Raw genomic sequence first — 15,667 nt, forward strand, 5'->3', positions numbered from 1 at the left:
TGCTAAAAGTATTTGTTGTTCAAACAGAGCTCCTCTTCCCTCATTGCATTGTCTTACATAAACCTCTCCCATTAGACCAACCCCCGAATCAGGCCTGGGACCCGTCCATCTAGTCCTGCCTGGTTCCCCTTTAATGGGTTTCTCCTGTGCTGTCTCTTACTTGGAGTCTAATCCCAGGAACATCAAGCATATTCCCTTAGGGCACCCGCAGTAACTGTGCATTCGGTCTTCCTGTGCTCTGAACTCTGCTATGCTCCCCCGGTCTCCCCCTCACAGCCTGCGAGATCTTAGGGGGCCCCAGGTCTTGGCCTTGGAGGGTGCGGGTCCTCGGTTCCCATTCCCATGGGCTCTGTGGTGGCTTTAGAAGTGTGTCCCTCCAGAGTCCCTGGACCTGAATCCTAATTCCTCTTGGGGGAGCCGTTTCAGTCTAATTGCTCCTTTCTCCTTGTTCTTTTTCTTTTCTTTTTCTGTAGCAAAATTGCCTATCTTCCTTATTAGTATTCTGTTTTAAGCTCCAACAAGCACAACGATACATATTTCCTCATTTCAGTGAGATCCTAGGCTGTCTCACTTCTCCTTCTATGTCTGTCCAGGTCTGTTCTATTCCAGCTCTGTCTGGTCGTCCCCTAAAGCGTCAGCTTTTCCTCCAAAGGGCAGCCCTCTCTTCCTCCTGCGGCATCAGCCTGTCTTCCTTTTTTTTTTTTTTCTGTCTTTGTTCCTCTGGGCCCAGTAGGAAGACTCAAGTGTGTAAAGTGTGTTGCTCTAACCTTCTGGCACCTCCTTGATTTTCAGAATGCACCCGGTGGTTCCAAGGGCAGACCGTAGGGGTTATTTAATGTGTTTGTGTCATCATTTCGTCAAATTACTTCTCTAACTCAACCAGCGTGACAGCTTATCTCTTTAGTAAGAACACCCTTATTAGTTTTTTTTTAAAATTTATAACATCGGTCACCCTTATGTGGCTCTGTCACGCTGGACCTTGAAAATCTAAAATGGTGGTCAGCATTTAGATGGTTCATCAATCTGCACCAGTGAGTTGGGGAGGAACTTTTGAATCAGTTGAGCTGCACCCTTTCGCAGTTCTCTCAGCCGTGAAGGTAATGCATAAAAAGGGAACACATCAGGAGCAGCCTGTCCACACTGCCTGCAAGAGGTGGACCAAACGGTTCCTCTGAGACCTGGATAGAAAAGCAGCAGGTAGTATTCTGGAGGCTCTGTTTTGAAGAGGGTCCTGATTGGGGGTATCTTTTTTCTCTCTCCGCCCACCCCCCGTTTTCTTTCTTCTTTCTCCCTTTCCTTTTATTTTCTTTTCCTGTGGTAAAAAATACATAACACAAATTTACTACTTTCACCATTTATAAGTATATAGCTCAGTGGCATTCAGTACATTCACAGTGTTGTGCAACCATCTCCACCATCCATCTCTTGGACTTTTTCATTTTCCCAAACTGAAATTCGAAACACTAGCTCCTTATTCTTACCTCCTCTCAGTCCCTTGTTTCTCCCCCCATTCCCTCCCCCCTGGAGACCATTATTCTTTTTTATGTCTCCATGAATTTGGCTCTTCTAGATCTTCTCATATTACATGCATAATGTCTTCAAGGTTCATCCATGTTGTAGCATGTGTCCAAATTTCCTTCCCTTTTAAGACTGAATAATAGTCCATTGTGTGTATACACTGTGTGCTGTTTACTCGTCCATCCATTGATGGGTGTTGGGTTGCTTCCACCTTTTGACTATTGTGTATCTCCTGTCTGTGCCCCTCCTGTTACTTTGGTATAGTTGTATGTTTAATTTTCTGAGGAACCACCACACTGATTTCTACTGTGACATCCTTCCTTTCATAGCCTCATCCTTGCCATGGCCACGCCTACTTAGGTCCAAGCTGTGCCTTTGCTGCTCAAGGTCAAGCCACAGCAGCCTGCATCTTCACACCTGAGCTTTTGCTGAGCCTGGGCCCAGGTTCAAGGGCTGAGCCAGACCTTCAGGAGCCACTTGCCATTTGCTTAAGGCCCAGCAGCATCCAATTGAGTAAAAATAGCTGCTAGCCTTTGGACAGAGCCACTGTGCGCTGCGTGACCTACCAAGGTGAACGTCCACATGGCTCTCCTGAAAGAGCCAGTCCAGGTTGTAGGAGTTCAAAGCCACTCAAGTGTAAAGATACAGGCCCCTGCCACTTGGTCCCCTCAGAGTTCTCAATGTCGAGGTGTTAATTTGGTCTCTAAATTGCTCTTTGTCTTTCAGGGTTAAGTGGAGCATTCAGTGAGGTGGAGGTGATGTGCTACAATGACATTTCTCTCTTTGCTTGGGTTCTGAACCAACGTGAAATAAGATGAAAAGATCCTGAAGTGTTTAGGAAAACAGTCCCTCCTCTTAGGAACCCACAGTGTGGGGAAGAGGAGTTTCCCTTCGAATAGATTAGATGCTTCCCAGAAGCATTTAGATGATTTGTTGTGGAATTTCACCAGCTTCATGCATTAATAATGAACGAACAAGTAAAAATCATAACACTCCCTCATGAGGGCCTGGTGCGTGCCCTACGATGGGCATATGTATCTCATTTAATGCCTTTCACACGGCGGTGAGTTCCTTAGTTCTGAGTTATTGAAGAGGAAGCTGAACCTGGGAACGCGTCAAAATGTCCCCAAGGTTTTGTGGCTGGGTTTCATCTTGAATTTATGGTGAATACAGTCATCTAGCCACACTGCTTTTTCTACAAAGATTTGAAGAAGCAAAAATGCTACACGTATGCTTTAACCCCTTTTCCCTTAACGAAACAAAACAAAAAATGCATTCCAGCCAGTACCTAGGTTTTTTACAAACATTTTAGTAAGGGGGTCTGGCAACAAAGGTAAATTTCATTTCAGCAGTTAAATATCTGAGGGCTAGAAGGGTTTGTAGTGGTAGGGGTGAGGGCTGGAATACAATTGCTGTTTAACATAAGGTTAAAGCAACAAACTGCTTACTGTTCGCTCAGCTGCCTGTTCGTTATGCAGGAAACACTAAATTAGGAGTTTGGTTACAGAGCCTGAGTGTTGTGTGGAAGGGACCCAAGAAAGTGTTCTTTCTATACAAAATCATTTGCTGTATGGAATGTATTGTACCTAGCACACTGTGTGTGTGGGCCGCCGGCTGGGATGGTCACAGGCTGAAACTATGTTCCTATTGAGGCACACATTGGCATAGACGATTCACCTTTATAAAGACCTCTGACATTTAGCATTCAAAATTGAGGAAGTGGAGAAAAATGTGTGAGGCACTTATCTAAGTAATTCTTTTGTGTTTCCCAAGTTATATTCCTTAATGAAAGGTTTTCATGGATGGTCATTACTGGGATCGTCATACAGTGTCTGGGTTAATATGTTATAGGCTCTTGTATACTTTTGTTAGGATATGGTTTACTCTTATTAATAAAAGTCATTTACATTGTCTATCTTTTTTTTTTTTAATCCTGTTTAATTGCACACAATCCCCCCCAAATCACACTCTAGCCCGGGCCCAGTCCACAAAGAACAATTTCTTAGCAAATAAAAGAAGGTGATTTATTTTCTCTCTTAGATCTAGTTACCTACACTCCTCCTATCCCTTTACCACAAAACCTAGGGAGTACAAGTCACCCTAAAGGAGCTTTTACATCGCTGTTTTCTTGTCCTTTGCGTTATTTCTTGGCATGGTTTCCTAATATGTGTTTCCACGCTGAAGAACTTCCAGGCTTTTAAGTATCTAGGAGGAATCAACTTGGTCTGTTCTGATTTACCTGGAACAAACACTGGCTTGTGCCAAAAGACGTGCTATTGTTTTCCACTTTCCCACCAACTAACCTTAGGACCTTTTGATAAGTCATTTGTCCCCATAGACTTAAGGTGAAGACTACGAAGGAATTATTTTTTTCTTGTAGCTGTGAAATTCAGGAAATCATTTTTTTCTTTTTCTTCTTTATGAGCTCTTCCTCTCTCCCCCCTCCCCCCCCAAAAAGAAAAAAAAATAGTGTGGGAGGTTTCAACAGTAGAGAAATGGGTTTTGTGTTTCTTTTATAATCTGCTCAGCACACGCCTGGGTAAGGAGATGTCCTACTGTCACAGCAAATGTGCTTGGTGGGGGTCCGTTCAGGGGAATTCTTATTTCCAGCCTGTGTGGTGGCCCCAACTGGCTTCTGCTTTGGTTGTAGTTTTCTTTTAAAAGTCAAGATTGTAATATTATGTGTGTGTGTGTGTGTGTGTGTGTGTGTGTGTGTGTGTTTTAAAGGAAGACATGAACCTTTTCATTTCTCTGAGAAAAGTTAGTGTGCTTCTAGGGCAGTTTGGAGGTGCTGGAACTCCCCCTGGTGGGATGCTGAAATATGTTCTCCAGCCAGTGAAGCAATATAGTGCTTTATGTTTGTTTTTGTTTCCTGCTAATAGAAGAATCTTATTTAGAATGGTAAATTATAAAGACATCCATCCAGAAATGTACCCAGGATGACAGACCGTGAGGATTTAAATTACATCCAATTACTGTGCAAGTAGGATTTTTAATCATGTTCAAAGTTATAATTTTGAACTTCAGACATTATTTCAATATTTGAAGAAATATGTGAGGGAAGAGAATTGCCTTGCCAGGTTAAGATCTATGGTTAAATAGTTGTACGTTATAAAAACCCCCACTTACTTGTAAATGTACTAGAGGCCTGACGCACGAAATTTGTGCAAGAGTAGGCCTTCCTTCTCCCGGCTGCCGGCCCTGGCTCCCCTCCGGCATCTGGGACCCTGGCTTCCCTCTGTCTGCCCACAGGCACCCGGGACCCGGGCTTCCCTCCAGCCACTGGCAGGCATCCAGGACCCGGGCTTCCCTTGCAGCCCAGGCTTCATCCAGAAGGTCATCTGGAAGAACATCTGGTCTAATTAGCATATTACGCTTTTATTATTATAGATATGTTGAGAATGTGCTAATGTGGCTTTAAAAAAAAAAACTTTTTAGGAAAGTTCTAGATCAGAAACATATGCCAAATATCAGGTTTGATACTTTGATTTTATAGCCAGTGTTTATTATTTAGCAGACAGAGGGAAGCCAGGGTCCCAGTTTCTTTCCCCTTTGAAGAAAGCATGTAGTTGTGTGCCCACTTTTCTTCATTCACAGTTGTATATTGAGTGCCCATTAAGTGGTAGTCGTTGTGGTAAATGCTTCAGGCAAGGTGCTTACAGTCTGCTGGGGAGCACAGACCTGGAGCTATCACATGAGGGGGGTTAACGAAGGTCAGGGGAACGGTGTTGTGGGTGTGAGGATGGCACTTACCCCAGCTGAGGTGTCAGGGAAAACCTCCCTGAGTGATGTTTAAGCTGGGTCACGAAGGATGAATTGGGCTTAGCTATATAGAGGGTCAAGGTCGGTCGGAAATGTAGGTTCAAAGTGCAGGATCAGCAAAAATAGAGTTTGAAGGCAAAATAGAGCAGAAAGTCTACGTGTGAGACTGGGGCATAAGCAGGGAGGCAGAAACTAGGCAGGTGCCTTCATTCTGTAGCTGCAGTAAAGGATTTGGGACTTGGGCCAAGCAGGAAGTATTTGAAGGATTTTAAGCAGATAAGTTGCTTGACCTGATTTGTATATTTATACTCTCTCTCTTTCTCTCTCTCTCCCTTTTTTCATTGAATTGTTGGATTGGTGTTGGTTAATAAAATTCTATAGATTTCAGGTATACAGTTCTATAGTATATCATCTGTATATTGTAGTGTACTCACCACTGCAAGTCAAGTCTCCTTCCGTTATCATTTACCCTCCCTGTACCCTCTTATGTAAACTCACTGTTGATGCCATGTGGAGAGTGGCGTGGAGAGGGCAGAGGTGGACACAGGGACAGACAGTAGGAGGAGGTTGGTGCAGCAGCCTACCTGCCTCTGTCCCTTCCTCCCTTCTTCCCTCCCACTAGGGCAAGGGCTCCATAAACTTTTACAGTAAAGGTCTGGAGAGTAGATACTTTTATCTCCTTCACAGGCCATAGACGTCTGTTGCAAGTACTCAACTCTGCCATTATAACAGGACAGCAGCCATAGACAATTCACAAGGAATGAGCATGGCTGTGTTCCAACAAAACTTTATTTATAAACACAGGCATCGGGCTGGATATGGCCCACGGGCATAGTTTGCTGACCCCTGATCTTTAGGGTATTAGGAATGAAGAGAACTGAATGGCTTCAAGGGCTGCCAAGGAGGTACAATCAGTATAAATGGGTTTGGGGTTAGTTTGAGGAGGGTGAGTGAGAACGTGAAGTTGGTTTTCAAGTTTCTGCCTTAAACAAAATATGAAGCATGGTGCTAAGAGGAGGCCAATGCACAGCAAGGCCCGCTGCCTTGGCCTGTGTGAGGGAGGCGTGTCCAGGAGGATGCCTCGCCATTGGTTGGATGGATAGGTGCGCAGAGAGGTCTGAGCTGGAGAAACAAACTTCAGCTTGTCTCTCCCTTGGGGAGAGAGTCAAGAGGACAAAAGACAGAATCCAGAGTAATTCCAACATCTGATGGTCATAATGGGAAGAGCCAAAGATGAAAGGGAAAAGCCAGAAGGAAAAATGGTTAATGGTATTAGGTGGGAGGGCAGGATCCCGCAACAGGAGAAGTTTCTATTGGATTTAGATATGGAGGATGTTTGTAAATTCGATGAAAGCAACTTCAGAGAAGTGGTGGGCTTTTTGTTGTTATTTATGTATTTGATAGTGGGATTTGTTCCCAGAAAGACAAATTAAAAAATGTTTCTTCTTTAGATTTTAGGTTGTGTTCACAGTGGTGTTTTCCTGTTTAAGTCTAGCAAAATACCAGCAATTACTTCTTTAAAAGATTAGCTGTTGGTGAATGCTTGGTACCATTTACAAGCTTGGTTAAACTCCTTAAATATTTTTACTGCATTCTAAAATGTAATCTATTTTATTTTTTCTGTACTTTAATTGACTGAATGACAAAGTAGTTACAAAATGGGTTTTTATATAATGTACTTAGGTAATTCTTATAACTCTAACAAATTAAACATAATTAGGGTGATTCTACTTTGTACTAAATCTCCCTGAAGTAAATAGACACTTTCCCACAGTTAAGTCAGCCAAGGATTCAGGGAATACCTTCTTACCTTGTGGAGATTTTCTGGTGTTCTGATTGTGGCTGATCAGCCCAGTGCCCTTATGAAAAACTATACCAGACACATCAAACTCAACAGAAGAGGAACTCTCAAAACCAGGCCCCTTAGGTTCACATGCTGCACATTTTTTGTGCATTCACCGCCTGCAGCCCTTGCTCTCCCACCCAAAAGGCTGTATCCCTGGATGGGACTTGGCATTTCCTGTCTCCAAGATAAGTCAGTGGCATCTCATGTGCCTGTTAAAATCGTTGAACGTGATGAAAAAGGTATTCTTCCCTTGTTGTTGTTGTTGTTAATACCCGAGGATATCTTTCTATTGAGATTTAGAGAGAGTGGGAGAGAGGAAAGAAGGGGAAGAGAGAGAGAGAGAGAGAGGGAGGGAGGGAGGGAGGGAGGGAGGGGGGGGAGAGATAGAGAGACATTGCTATGAGAGAGACAGATCCATTGGTTGTTTCCTGCACCTGCCCCAATAGAGCTGGGGATCAAACCTTGACCAGGAATTGAACTCTCGACTCCTCATTGCATGGGCCAACTCTCCAGCCACTGAGCATCACTGGCTAGGGCAAAATTCTGTATTCTTTTGATATACTCTCATCCCTTCCATTCATAACTCTTCCGCATATTAAAAATATGACTTATGACAGTAATACAGTCATAGTAGGGGACTTTATCACCCTATTGTCATCAATGGATAGATCTTCCAGACAAGAAATCAACAAGAAAACAGCTGCCTTAAGTGACATATTGGACCAGATGGATTTAATTGATATTTTTAGAGTATTTCACCCCAAAGCAGCAGAATATACATTTTTTTTCAAGTGCACATGGAACCAGAATTATTTACAAGAGCCAAGATATGGAAGTAACTTAACTGCCCAACAGTGGATGATTGGCTAAAGAAGATGTGGGCCATGGCCAATGTGGCTCAGTTGGTTGAACATTGCCCCATACACCAAGAGGTCACTGGTTCCATTCTCAGTCAGGGCACATGCCCAGGTTGTGGGCTCAATTCAAATAGGGAGCATGCAGGAGGCAACCAATGTTTCCCTCTCATCAATGTTTCTCTCTCCCTCACCCTTTGTCTCTCAATAAAAACATTTAAAAAAAAGAAGTGGTATATCTATACAATGGAATATTACTCAGCCATGGAAAAGAATGGTTTTACAATCATTTGGTTCAGTAGAGAGTGTCGGCCTGTGGACTGAAGGGCCCGGGTTCAGTTCTGGTTAGGGGCACATGCCTGGGTTGTGGGCTTAATCCTCAGTAAGGAGCATGTAGGAGGCTGCCCATCAATGATTCTCTCTCATCATTGATGTCTCTCTCTCTCTCTCTCCCCCTCTCCCTTCCTCTCTGAAGTCAATAAAATCATATATTTTTAAAAAGAATGAAGTATTACCATTTGCAACAGCATGGATAGTCCTAGAAGATACTACGTTAAGTGAAATAAGTCAGACAGAAAAAGACAAATACTGTGTGATTTCACTTATACGGGAAATCTAAAGTTCAAAATAAATGAACAAACAAAACAGAAACAGATTTATAGACACAGCGAACAAACTGATGATTGCCAGATGGGGAGGATTGGTGGAGAGGTTGGGTAAAGAAAAAGGTGAAGGGATTAAGAAGTGCAAATTGGTTATTACACAGTAGTCATGGGAATGTTGAGTACAGCATGGGAAATGCTAGTATAGCCAATAATATTGTAATAACTACTGTGGTATCAGATACACACTGGACTTAATCAGATCACTTTTTACATCATATACTGGTAACTGTCTAACCACTGTGTTGTACATCTGAAACTAATATAAAATAATATTGAATGTCAACTGTAATGGAAAAATAAAGGAATGATAGCCAGTTGAATTTTGGACATCTCTTATGATTTTGCCATAGCTTTTAAGGTCATCCTACTGAAGGAAGGCAGACAGAAGAACAGTTCATTGGCAATTGCTTGCTGAACCTACTTTAAAATAAAAGTAGGCTGCTATGTGGAAAAAGAGTGTTAAAAAAGTATCCTCGATGCCAAACGACAGTGTTCCTGTGTATATCCAGAACACGTGTATCTGTGTATTGCCATAGTCAGAGCTTTCATGTTGCCCAGGGGGTGAGCTTATGACTTCCATTAGAACGGGAACTGTTTTTATTAATGGTTATATTTCCAGTAAATAGAATAGCACCCAGCAAGTAGCAGATACTCGAATGTTTGTCAATTGAGTAAATGCAGTTCCTGAATAAATGATAGGTTGTCTGCTATAATGCTAGATTGAGCCTTTTGCTTTCTTTTACATTGTTTCTCTCCCCTCCCCCCCCTTTTTTTTTCTTTTAGGCAGAAACCACTAATACTAGCCTCTTGCAGGTGCAACTGGAATGCAGTTTACATAACAAAGTGTGTCAGCGATTAAAGGTAAAATGAAAAAAATTAAGTTTTTTTTTCTTCCTGCTTCTTTGCTTAGATATAAAAAATAAAACAGCACATTCTGTTCTCAGAAGCACTTACGTTAAGTGCTTTTCCCCTTAAAATTTGAGATCACCAAGTTCAGATCATTCTTTAAGGTTTTCCTTTTTTCCATCCCTCCAATCTCAGAGCTGTTATCTGGAATCCGATGATGTGTTACGGCTACAGATGAGCGTAATTATAACAATGGAAAACGCCTCGAAAGAATTTGAGCAAAACACACAGGATTTGTTAGATCATCTTTCTATTATTTATGTAGCTACAGATAAATCTGAGACCTCAGGTAAGGTGGAATCACTTCAGATTTCCATGGTAACATATTAGGATTAACCTGCATCATCATTATATAACATTTACTTATAGATCACATCATCACACTCCAACACAAAGAGCTGCAGCTTTCGACATTATTAAGTGATTGTAATAGTAACTGGTTCTCAATCTGCAGCTGTGAGTAAATTTTTGGAGTAAATTAAGGGACAAAAGCAAACTAGTCTGTAAGTTTCCTTGGTAATCATTTTTTCTTGGCATTCTGGGCACAACAACTTAATATTAACATTTACAAAGTGTTGGAAATCTTGTGTCTCTTGCCGTTTTACTGATTTGCAGAAGCTCGGTTGACCTGCTGTTTTGTATTTTTTAAATAGTTGATGGGATACTGTTTGTTCCTTGATGCCTGACAAATGAGAGTAGTAGGAATTTCAATATTCATTCTATGAATTTTATTTTTGCAAACAGCTCTACTTACCGGAAATAACCTAGTTCATCAGTTTAAGTTTCTAGGAAGTTTTATTGGAGACACATATTATGTGATCCATGAGATTTATAATGTAGTACTTGGTATCATCCATTGGTTGTCAAGACTTTTAATATGTGCGCACCATACTCATGTACATATTCAGGAAAAGAAGTGGCTCCAAAATATAGTTGGATATTGGCATTCTTATTGTTGTTCAAACAACACTTGAGAATTGATTATAGGAATAATTCAGTAGAAGAGCTTTCTTGTCTCCTTGTTGCAAGCTTTTGGTGATTCTCAGAACGGTCGTGTAGACATCAAAGTAGAGAAGACTCCTGCCCCATAGGGACCACTTCTGTGGTGAGGCTTGAAAAGAAGGTTATGGTTTGAGATCCCAGGTTTTATTTCTCCCTAGTATGGTTGTCTAGATAAGGAAATGAGGGGCTGACTAATCACCAGGAAAGAACAGCCATATTTGAAGCTGTCCAGGTGGTTGTTTGAAGCCAGAGGAGCAGTGTCCTGATCCTAAACTCAGCATTTATCTATCATTTAGAGAGCTTGTGTTGGTAGGTTAATATTTCGTAAGGATCCTTTTTCTTGTGACTTAAAAGAATGCTCTGCAGAAATAGCTCCAAGTTTCAATTGTAGTGTTGCAAAATGAGGTACTTTTTTTTTTTTTTGAGAGAGAAATGTGTGATGTGTGAGAATGATATGGCTTTTTGTTTTAACCTCCTCACTCTGATTCTTTTGGACAGATGATTCGGCCGTAAATATGTATATATTACATTCAGGAAACAGCCTTATATGGATACAGGTAATTGTAAATGCTTTATATCTAGTAACTGTTCAACTTACAAGTAGTATTTCCTTGTAGATCATGAGGAATTTTCAGGAGCAGATACAGAAACACTTATCTCTGCTCTCCGCTGCTTTCATTGCACCCCCTTTTCCCTGGCTTGAACCCCTACTTGGGTGCAGGTTGTCAGCACTCCCCTTGTACTATTGTAGACACACGTGCTGCCCAGGTGCTGTATGAATGCCAGTCTGAGCTCCTGGGTTATTTCAGAGTCGATTCAAATCGGATGCCCAGTGGCCCAGCTGAGAGTGCTAACTGGGTTTTTTTGCTGTTGTTGCAGGATGTCCATCACTTCTCACAGAGAGACGCCCTGTCTCTGCAGTTTGAACCGGTGCTCCTACCTTCCTCTACTACGAACTTTACAAAAATTGCCTCTTTTACTTGCAAAGGTACAGATTGTAAAAAGATTGGAGACTGCCTTGTTATGTTGGTTATCAGTGGCAGTTCTTTCTGAGAAAGGACTTACCCTGCAGAGTAGGCAGTGTTCTAAGAAAGAGAGTGGGCTTGCTCTCCGTCCCGCAGCCTTCACCGTTCTGAGAGCAGGATGGAGAAGATGCTTGTCTGTGCCACTCTGGTTCTGCCGCATGCAGAGGATTTTGAGTTTAAAGTGAAACTCCGTGGGGGATTGGAAAGACCAGAATGTAAATGTGTTTGGAGATACTCCCTTCACAGGGAGAGAGAGAGATTGTGCTGCCTTAGTTTTGATGCTTTGTGTAGAATGCGATGCAGAAGCATGAACCCAATCCTATCTTTTGGTTCGTACTTACAGTTAAGAAGATTTCTGTAAAGAAATGCAAATAGCACAGCCAGTGTGGCTCGGTGGTTGAGTGTCACCCATGCACGAGGAGGTTGCTGGTTTGATTTCCGATCAGGGTACATGCCCATGTTATGTATGGGCTCCATCCTCAGTGGGGGCCATTCAGGAGACAGCCCATCAATGTTTCTCTCTCAAACATGTTTCTCTCTCTCCCTCTCTCTCTAAAAAAATAAAATAAATGAAAACATTTTTTAAAAAAAGAAAAGAAATACAAATGGATTTTTAAATAGAAAAACATGTCACTTATACGGAAAGGAAAGTAAATTTAAAGGGACAAGTGAGATATAATTTATTACTTGGATTGATAAAAAAAAAATTGTTAACTTCCTGTGTTGATAATGACTAGGGGAAAAGACATCATTCATGTTTTTGATAAGAGTATAAGATGACATGGGTTTGTGGTTTGTTTGTTTTTTGAGGGAAAATTGGCAATCTATGAACATTTAAAAATGCCCATATATATTCTTCAGTCCTTAATTCTACTTCTAGGTACTTATCTGCAGATATGTTATATTCAAAGCTCTATCTACAGAATGTGCATTGTTTGTGACAACAGAACTAACATAAACACCCATTGATAGGAGCCTGGTTAAATTGTAGTTCATCCACAGGGTATATTCTGCAGCTATTGGAAAGCATACGTGGGTGGCTTGTGTACATTTGGACTTTTAAGGGTATCCATGCACTTGTATATGAAATAGAAAAACTGGTAGGATGCTCACAAATCTGTTAGCAGCTGTTCCTCTAAGATAATTGGGAAGTCAGGAGGGAAAAGTAGATTTAATTTTCACATCTTTATTCATGTTGTAATTTTTTTTAATCATACATATAGCTAAAACAACAACAACAACAAAAACAACCACTTGAGTATTTGTATTAGAGTTAAGAATTCAATCCCAGTGATTTAATGAGTAGTGTGACCCAGCTCAAGGGCAGCTTGCTGCTTGGATGAAGCAGCGGCGTTCTGAGACGCACCCCCACTGTCTCTGAGAGGCTCCGGCATATTGCTGAGGCGGCATTTCTGTCCTGCTCTTGCCACCACCTGCTCCTCACCCCGTCCAGCTGGGCTTCAGTCGTCGTCTACGTCATCTCTGGAAGACTGCTGGCTTTCCTCTTACTTTTTGGAGAATGCCTATCTTTATAAAAAGGAAGCCACAATGCATTGAGTCTTCCCTCCTACACCCTCCCCGCCCCCCCGCAAAGAAGTGAGAGGTTGGTTTATAAAAGGGGGGAGGGTACAGTTGGGTGGCAGATACCCTTGTTTGAGATCACTGACAGCAAGCCAGTAAAGAAGATAAGGTTTGAGAAAGGATTTTCCCATTTATGTCTCATGCATGATTTCAGTGGAGACAAAAACTGAAATAAGAAGGTTATAAAGAACACACATACCTTGTTTTTGTTTAGGTGTAGTGATATAAAAGATATTATACTTGACACTTATTTCTTTATACCTCAAAACAGCTCCATTGTGTGATAGTGGCGTGAAAGAAGTCACGAAGAAAACAAAAAGCACTCCAACACTAACAGCATGCCTCTCCTCTCCGGTGGTCCCAGGGTAGGTTAACCTCACTTTCCCTGAAGTCCTATGGGTTTTGTGTGTGAGTGTTCATTCAGAAATGATTAAAAAAATATAACTAGTGCTAGTATGATTCCCGGGGCTGCATTCCTTGCATTCACACTGCCGACAACAGAAACAGGGGCTGTTTGCAGAATGGGAAAGAGGAAGGTGAAATATTCAGTTCACGACATGAGCTCTGGGCCAGGCAGCCAGGTGTGGGAGGAGAACCCCTCCCTCCCGCCGTGTTTCTCAGCTGCACCCAGTCCTGGTTCTGCCTGGCGGCCGCTGTCCTTCAGATACTCTGTTTGTGGGAAGAAGGCTGAAGTGACCTGTGCGGTCATTCCCAGTGCGAACATCCACTCTCTGACTCTTCTTGTGATTGAGGCTCTGTCAAATGCCCACGGTTGTCTTGCCCTCGGGGCTGAGCATGCGCGTGCTGTGTTCGCAGGTATTTCAGAATGGACTCTTCTGCTGCCCAGTTCCACCTGGAGATCCACGAGAACACGTCGGGAATTTGGACAATGTGGTACCTCAACCATTTCGACCGCAGCATTGTCATAAACGATGTGTTTGTCTCCAAGGAGGCCAAGCACTTTTTGAAGGTACACATGGTGTTTTCGTCCAGGTTTTAGCCTATTTTATTTCATGCTTTGTTTACGGTCAGATACTATGAAATGAATATTTATAAAAGTTAGTGCTTTCTTACCAATTTTAAAGCAAGTATTTTTCTTTTAACATTTTCAGAATTACTTTTAAGATTGATCTCTCTCTTTGTTAAACTATTGTTCAAGGATCTCAAAGGGACCAGGATATATCCTTTAGAGACATTTGCTCTTACCATTATTAAAACATTTTATTATATATAATTTATACTAAAAAGATTGTACTTAGTAAAAATAAGCCCAGTTCAAGATAAAAGAGTAGGTTTTTGCAAAATGCCAGTTATGAAAATTATACAATTACTTTTGTGGAACTTACAAACAGTTGCATTTTAAACATTATTTGAAGCCTATCATTTATATACAAATAGTTCAATTTTTGATCTGGAAATAATTGAGTAAAATTATATTTCTCAAAGTATAGAACTTTAGCATCATACTCTATAATGATTTCAATCATCACTAGTGTTAGGAAAGTAATTTCTCCTGCTTCTTTTTTTTTGTCTTTAGATTCTGAATTTCACTGGCCCTTTATTTCTACCTCCAGGCTGTTGGAATATATTTTCTTTGAAAGTTGCTGTTAGAAACATTGCCATAAATCTATTCACCAATGTATTTTTGACTACAAACATAGGTGCTATGTTTGCAATACCTCTACAGATTTACTCTGCACCAACCAAGGTATCGTTCATAAAACTGTATATGTATTATAATTTTTATTTCTATTAAGTTGTAGTGCTTGGTTTTATTGACTAAGTTAAGCTCATATTCTTTAAGACTCTCTAAGGATATTACCAGACCAATCTTAGATGGTGAGTTTTTTAGATGTAGAAATCTTTATTTGGAAAGTTACAATTTTTCATAAAGAAAATTGAGGTTCTTGAGTGAAATAAGACATCACAAGTAGATTGATTTCATTTTCATTTATTTCCAAAATTTGTAGAGCAAGGAATGTGTGCTTGCTGTAGAAAGCACAGTTGAGCTCTGAGCACATACTTGCAATGAATTGAGATAAATAAGATGGTTAAATGCTTTATTTGGACCTCTGGTAAGTGACTCTCAGCCGCTCATAATACTAGAATGTCTTTAATGGACCAAATCTAAAGCCTGAAAAAGCTTGCAAGGAAGAAAATGCTTTCTAAAATCTAGGGAAATGGTGTTTAATTTAGATCTTATCTTAAACATGTCTCATTTTTTTCCTTAATATTTCTTTCCTTTCATTTAGTTACTATTATTGCTTCTTTTTGATCTAAGCTATTCTGTACAACGCTGGGTTCTAATTTTTATGAGACATTCATGCAACCATCTTTATGATTTTTTTCTCACTTATTAGCATTGGTGTTTTATAAATAGAAATGCCTCATGCTCAGCTGTGAGCCTGACAATAGGACTTCTGAAAACTAAACAAAATGTAAAGTTAATTCCATTCATCCATATTTTGAGCAGGGAAGATTTCTTAGAAATTTTCTTCTTTTTTTTTT

At 40.9% G+C, this 15,667-nt stretch overlaps 1 protein-coding gene across 2 annotated transcripts in view; it reads left to right on the forward strand.

Annotated features, from left to right (window-relative positions):
- TMEM131L (transmembrane 131 like) overlaps positions 1 to 15,667 on the forward strand; it is a 137,010-nt gene that overhangs the window by 83,415 nt on the left and 37,928 nt on the right. For both annotated transcript variants that reach the window (XM_084884416.1, XM_084884417.1), the window contains exons 8-14: positions 9,429 to 9,506; positions 9,687 to 9,840; positions 11,052 to 11,110; positions 11,433 to 11,541; positions 13,431 to 13,524; positions 13,976 to 14,129; positions 14,697 to 14,867. In XM_084884416.1, coding sequence (XP_084740542.1) covers positions 9,429 to 9,506; positions 9,687 to 9,840; positions 11,052 to 11,110; positions 11,433 to 11,541; positions 13,431 to 13,524; positions 13,976 to 14,129; positions 14,697 to 14,867 — 819 coding nt within the window. The remainder of the gene's footprint in view (positions 1 to 9,428; positions 9,507 to 9,686; positions 9,841 to 11,051; positions 11,111 to 11,432; positions 11,542 to 13,430; positions 13,525 to 13,975; positions 14,130 to 14,696; positions 14,868 to 15,667) is intronic.

Source organism: Pipistrellus hanaki (genome assembly GCF_964339955.1).
Source record: "Pipistrellus hanaki genome assembly, chromosome: 5".
Taxonomy (NCBI): domain Eukaryota; kingdom Metazoa; phylum Chordata; class Mammalia; order Chiroptera; family Vespertilionidae; genus Pipistrellus; species Pipistrellus hanaki.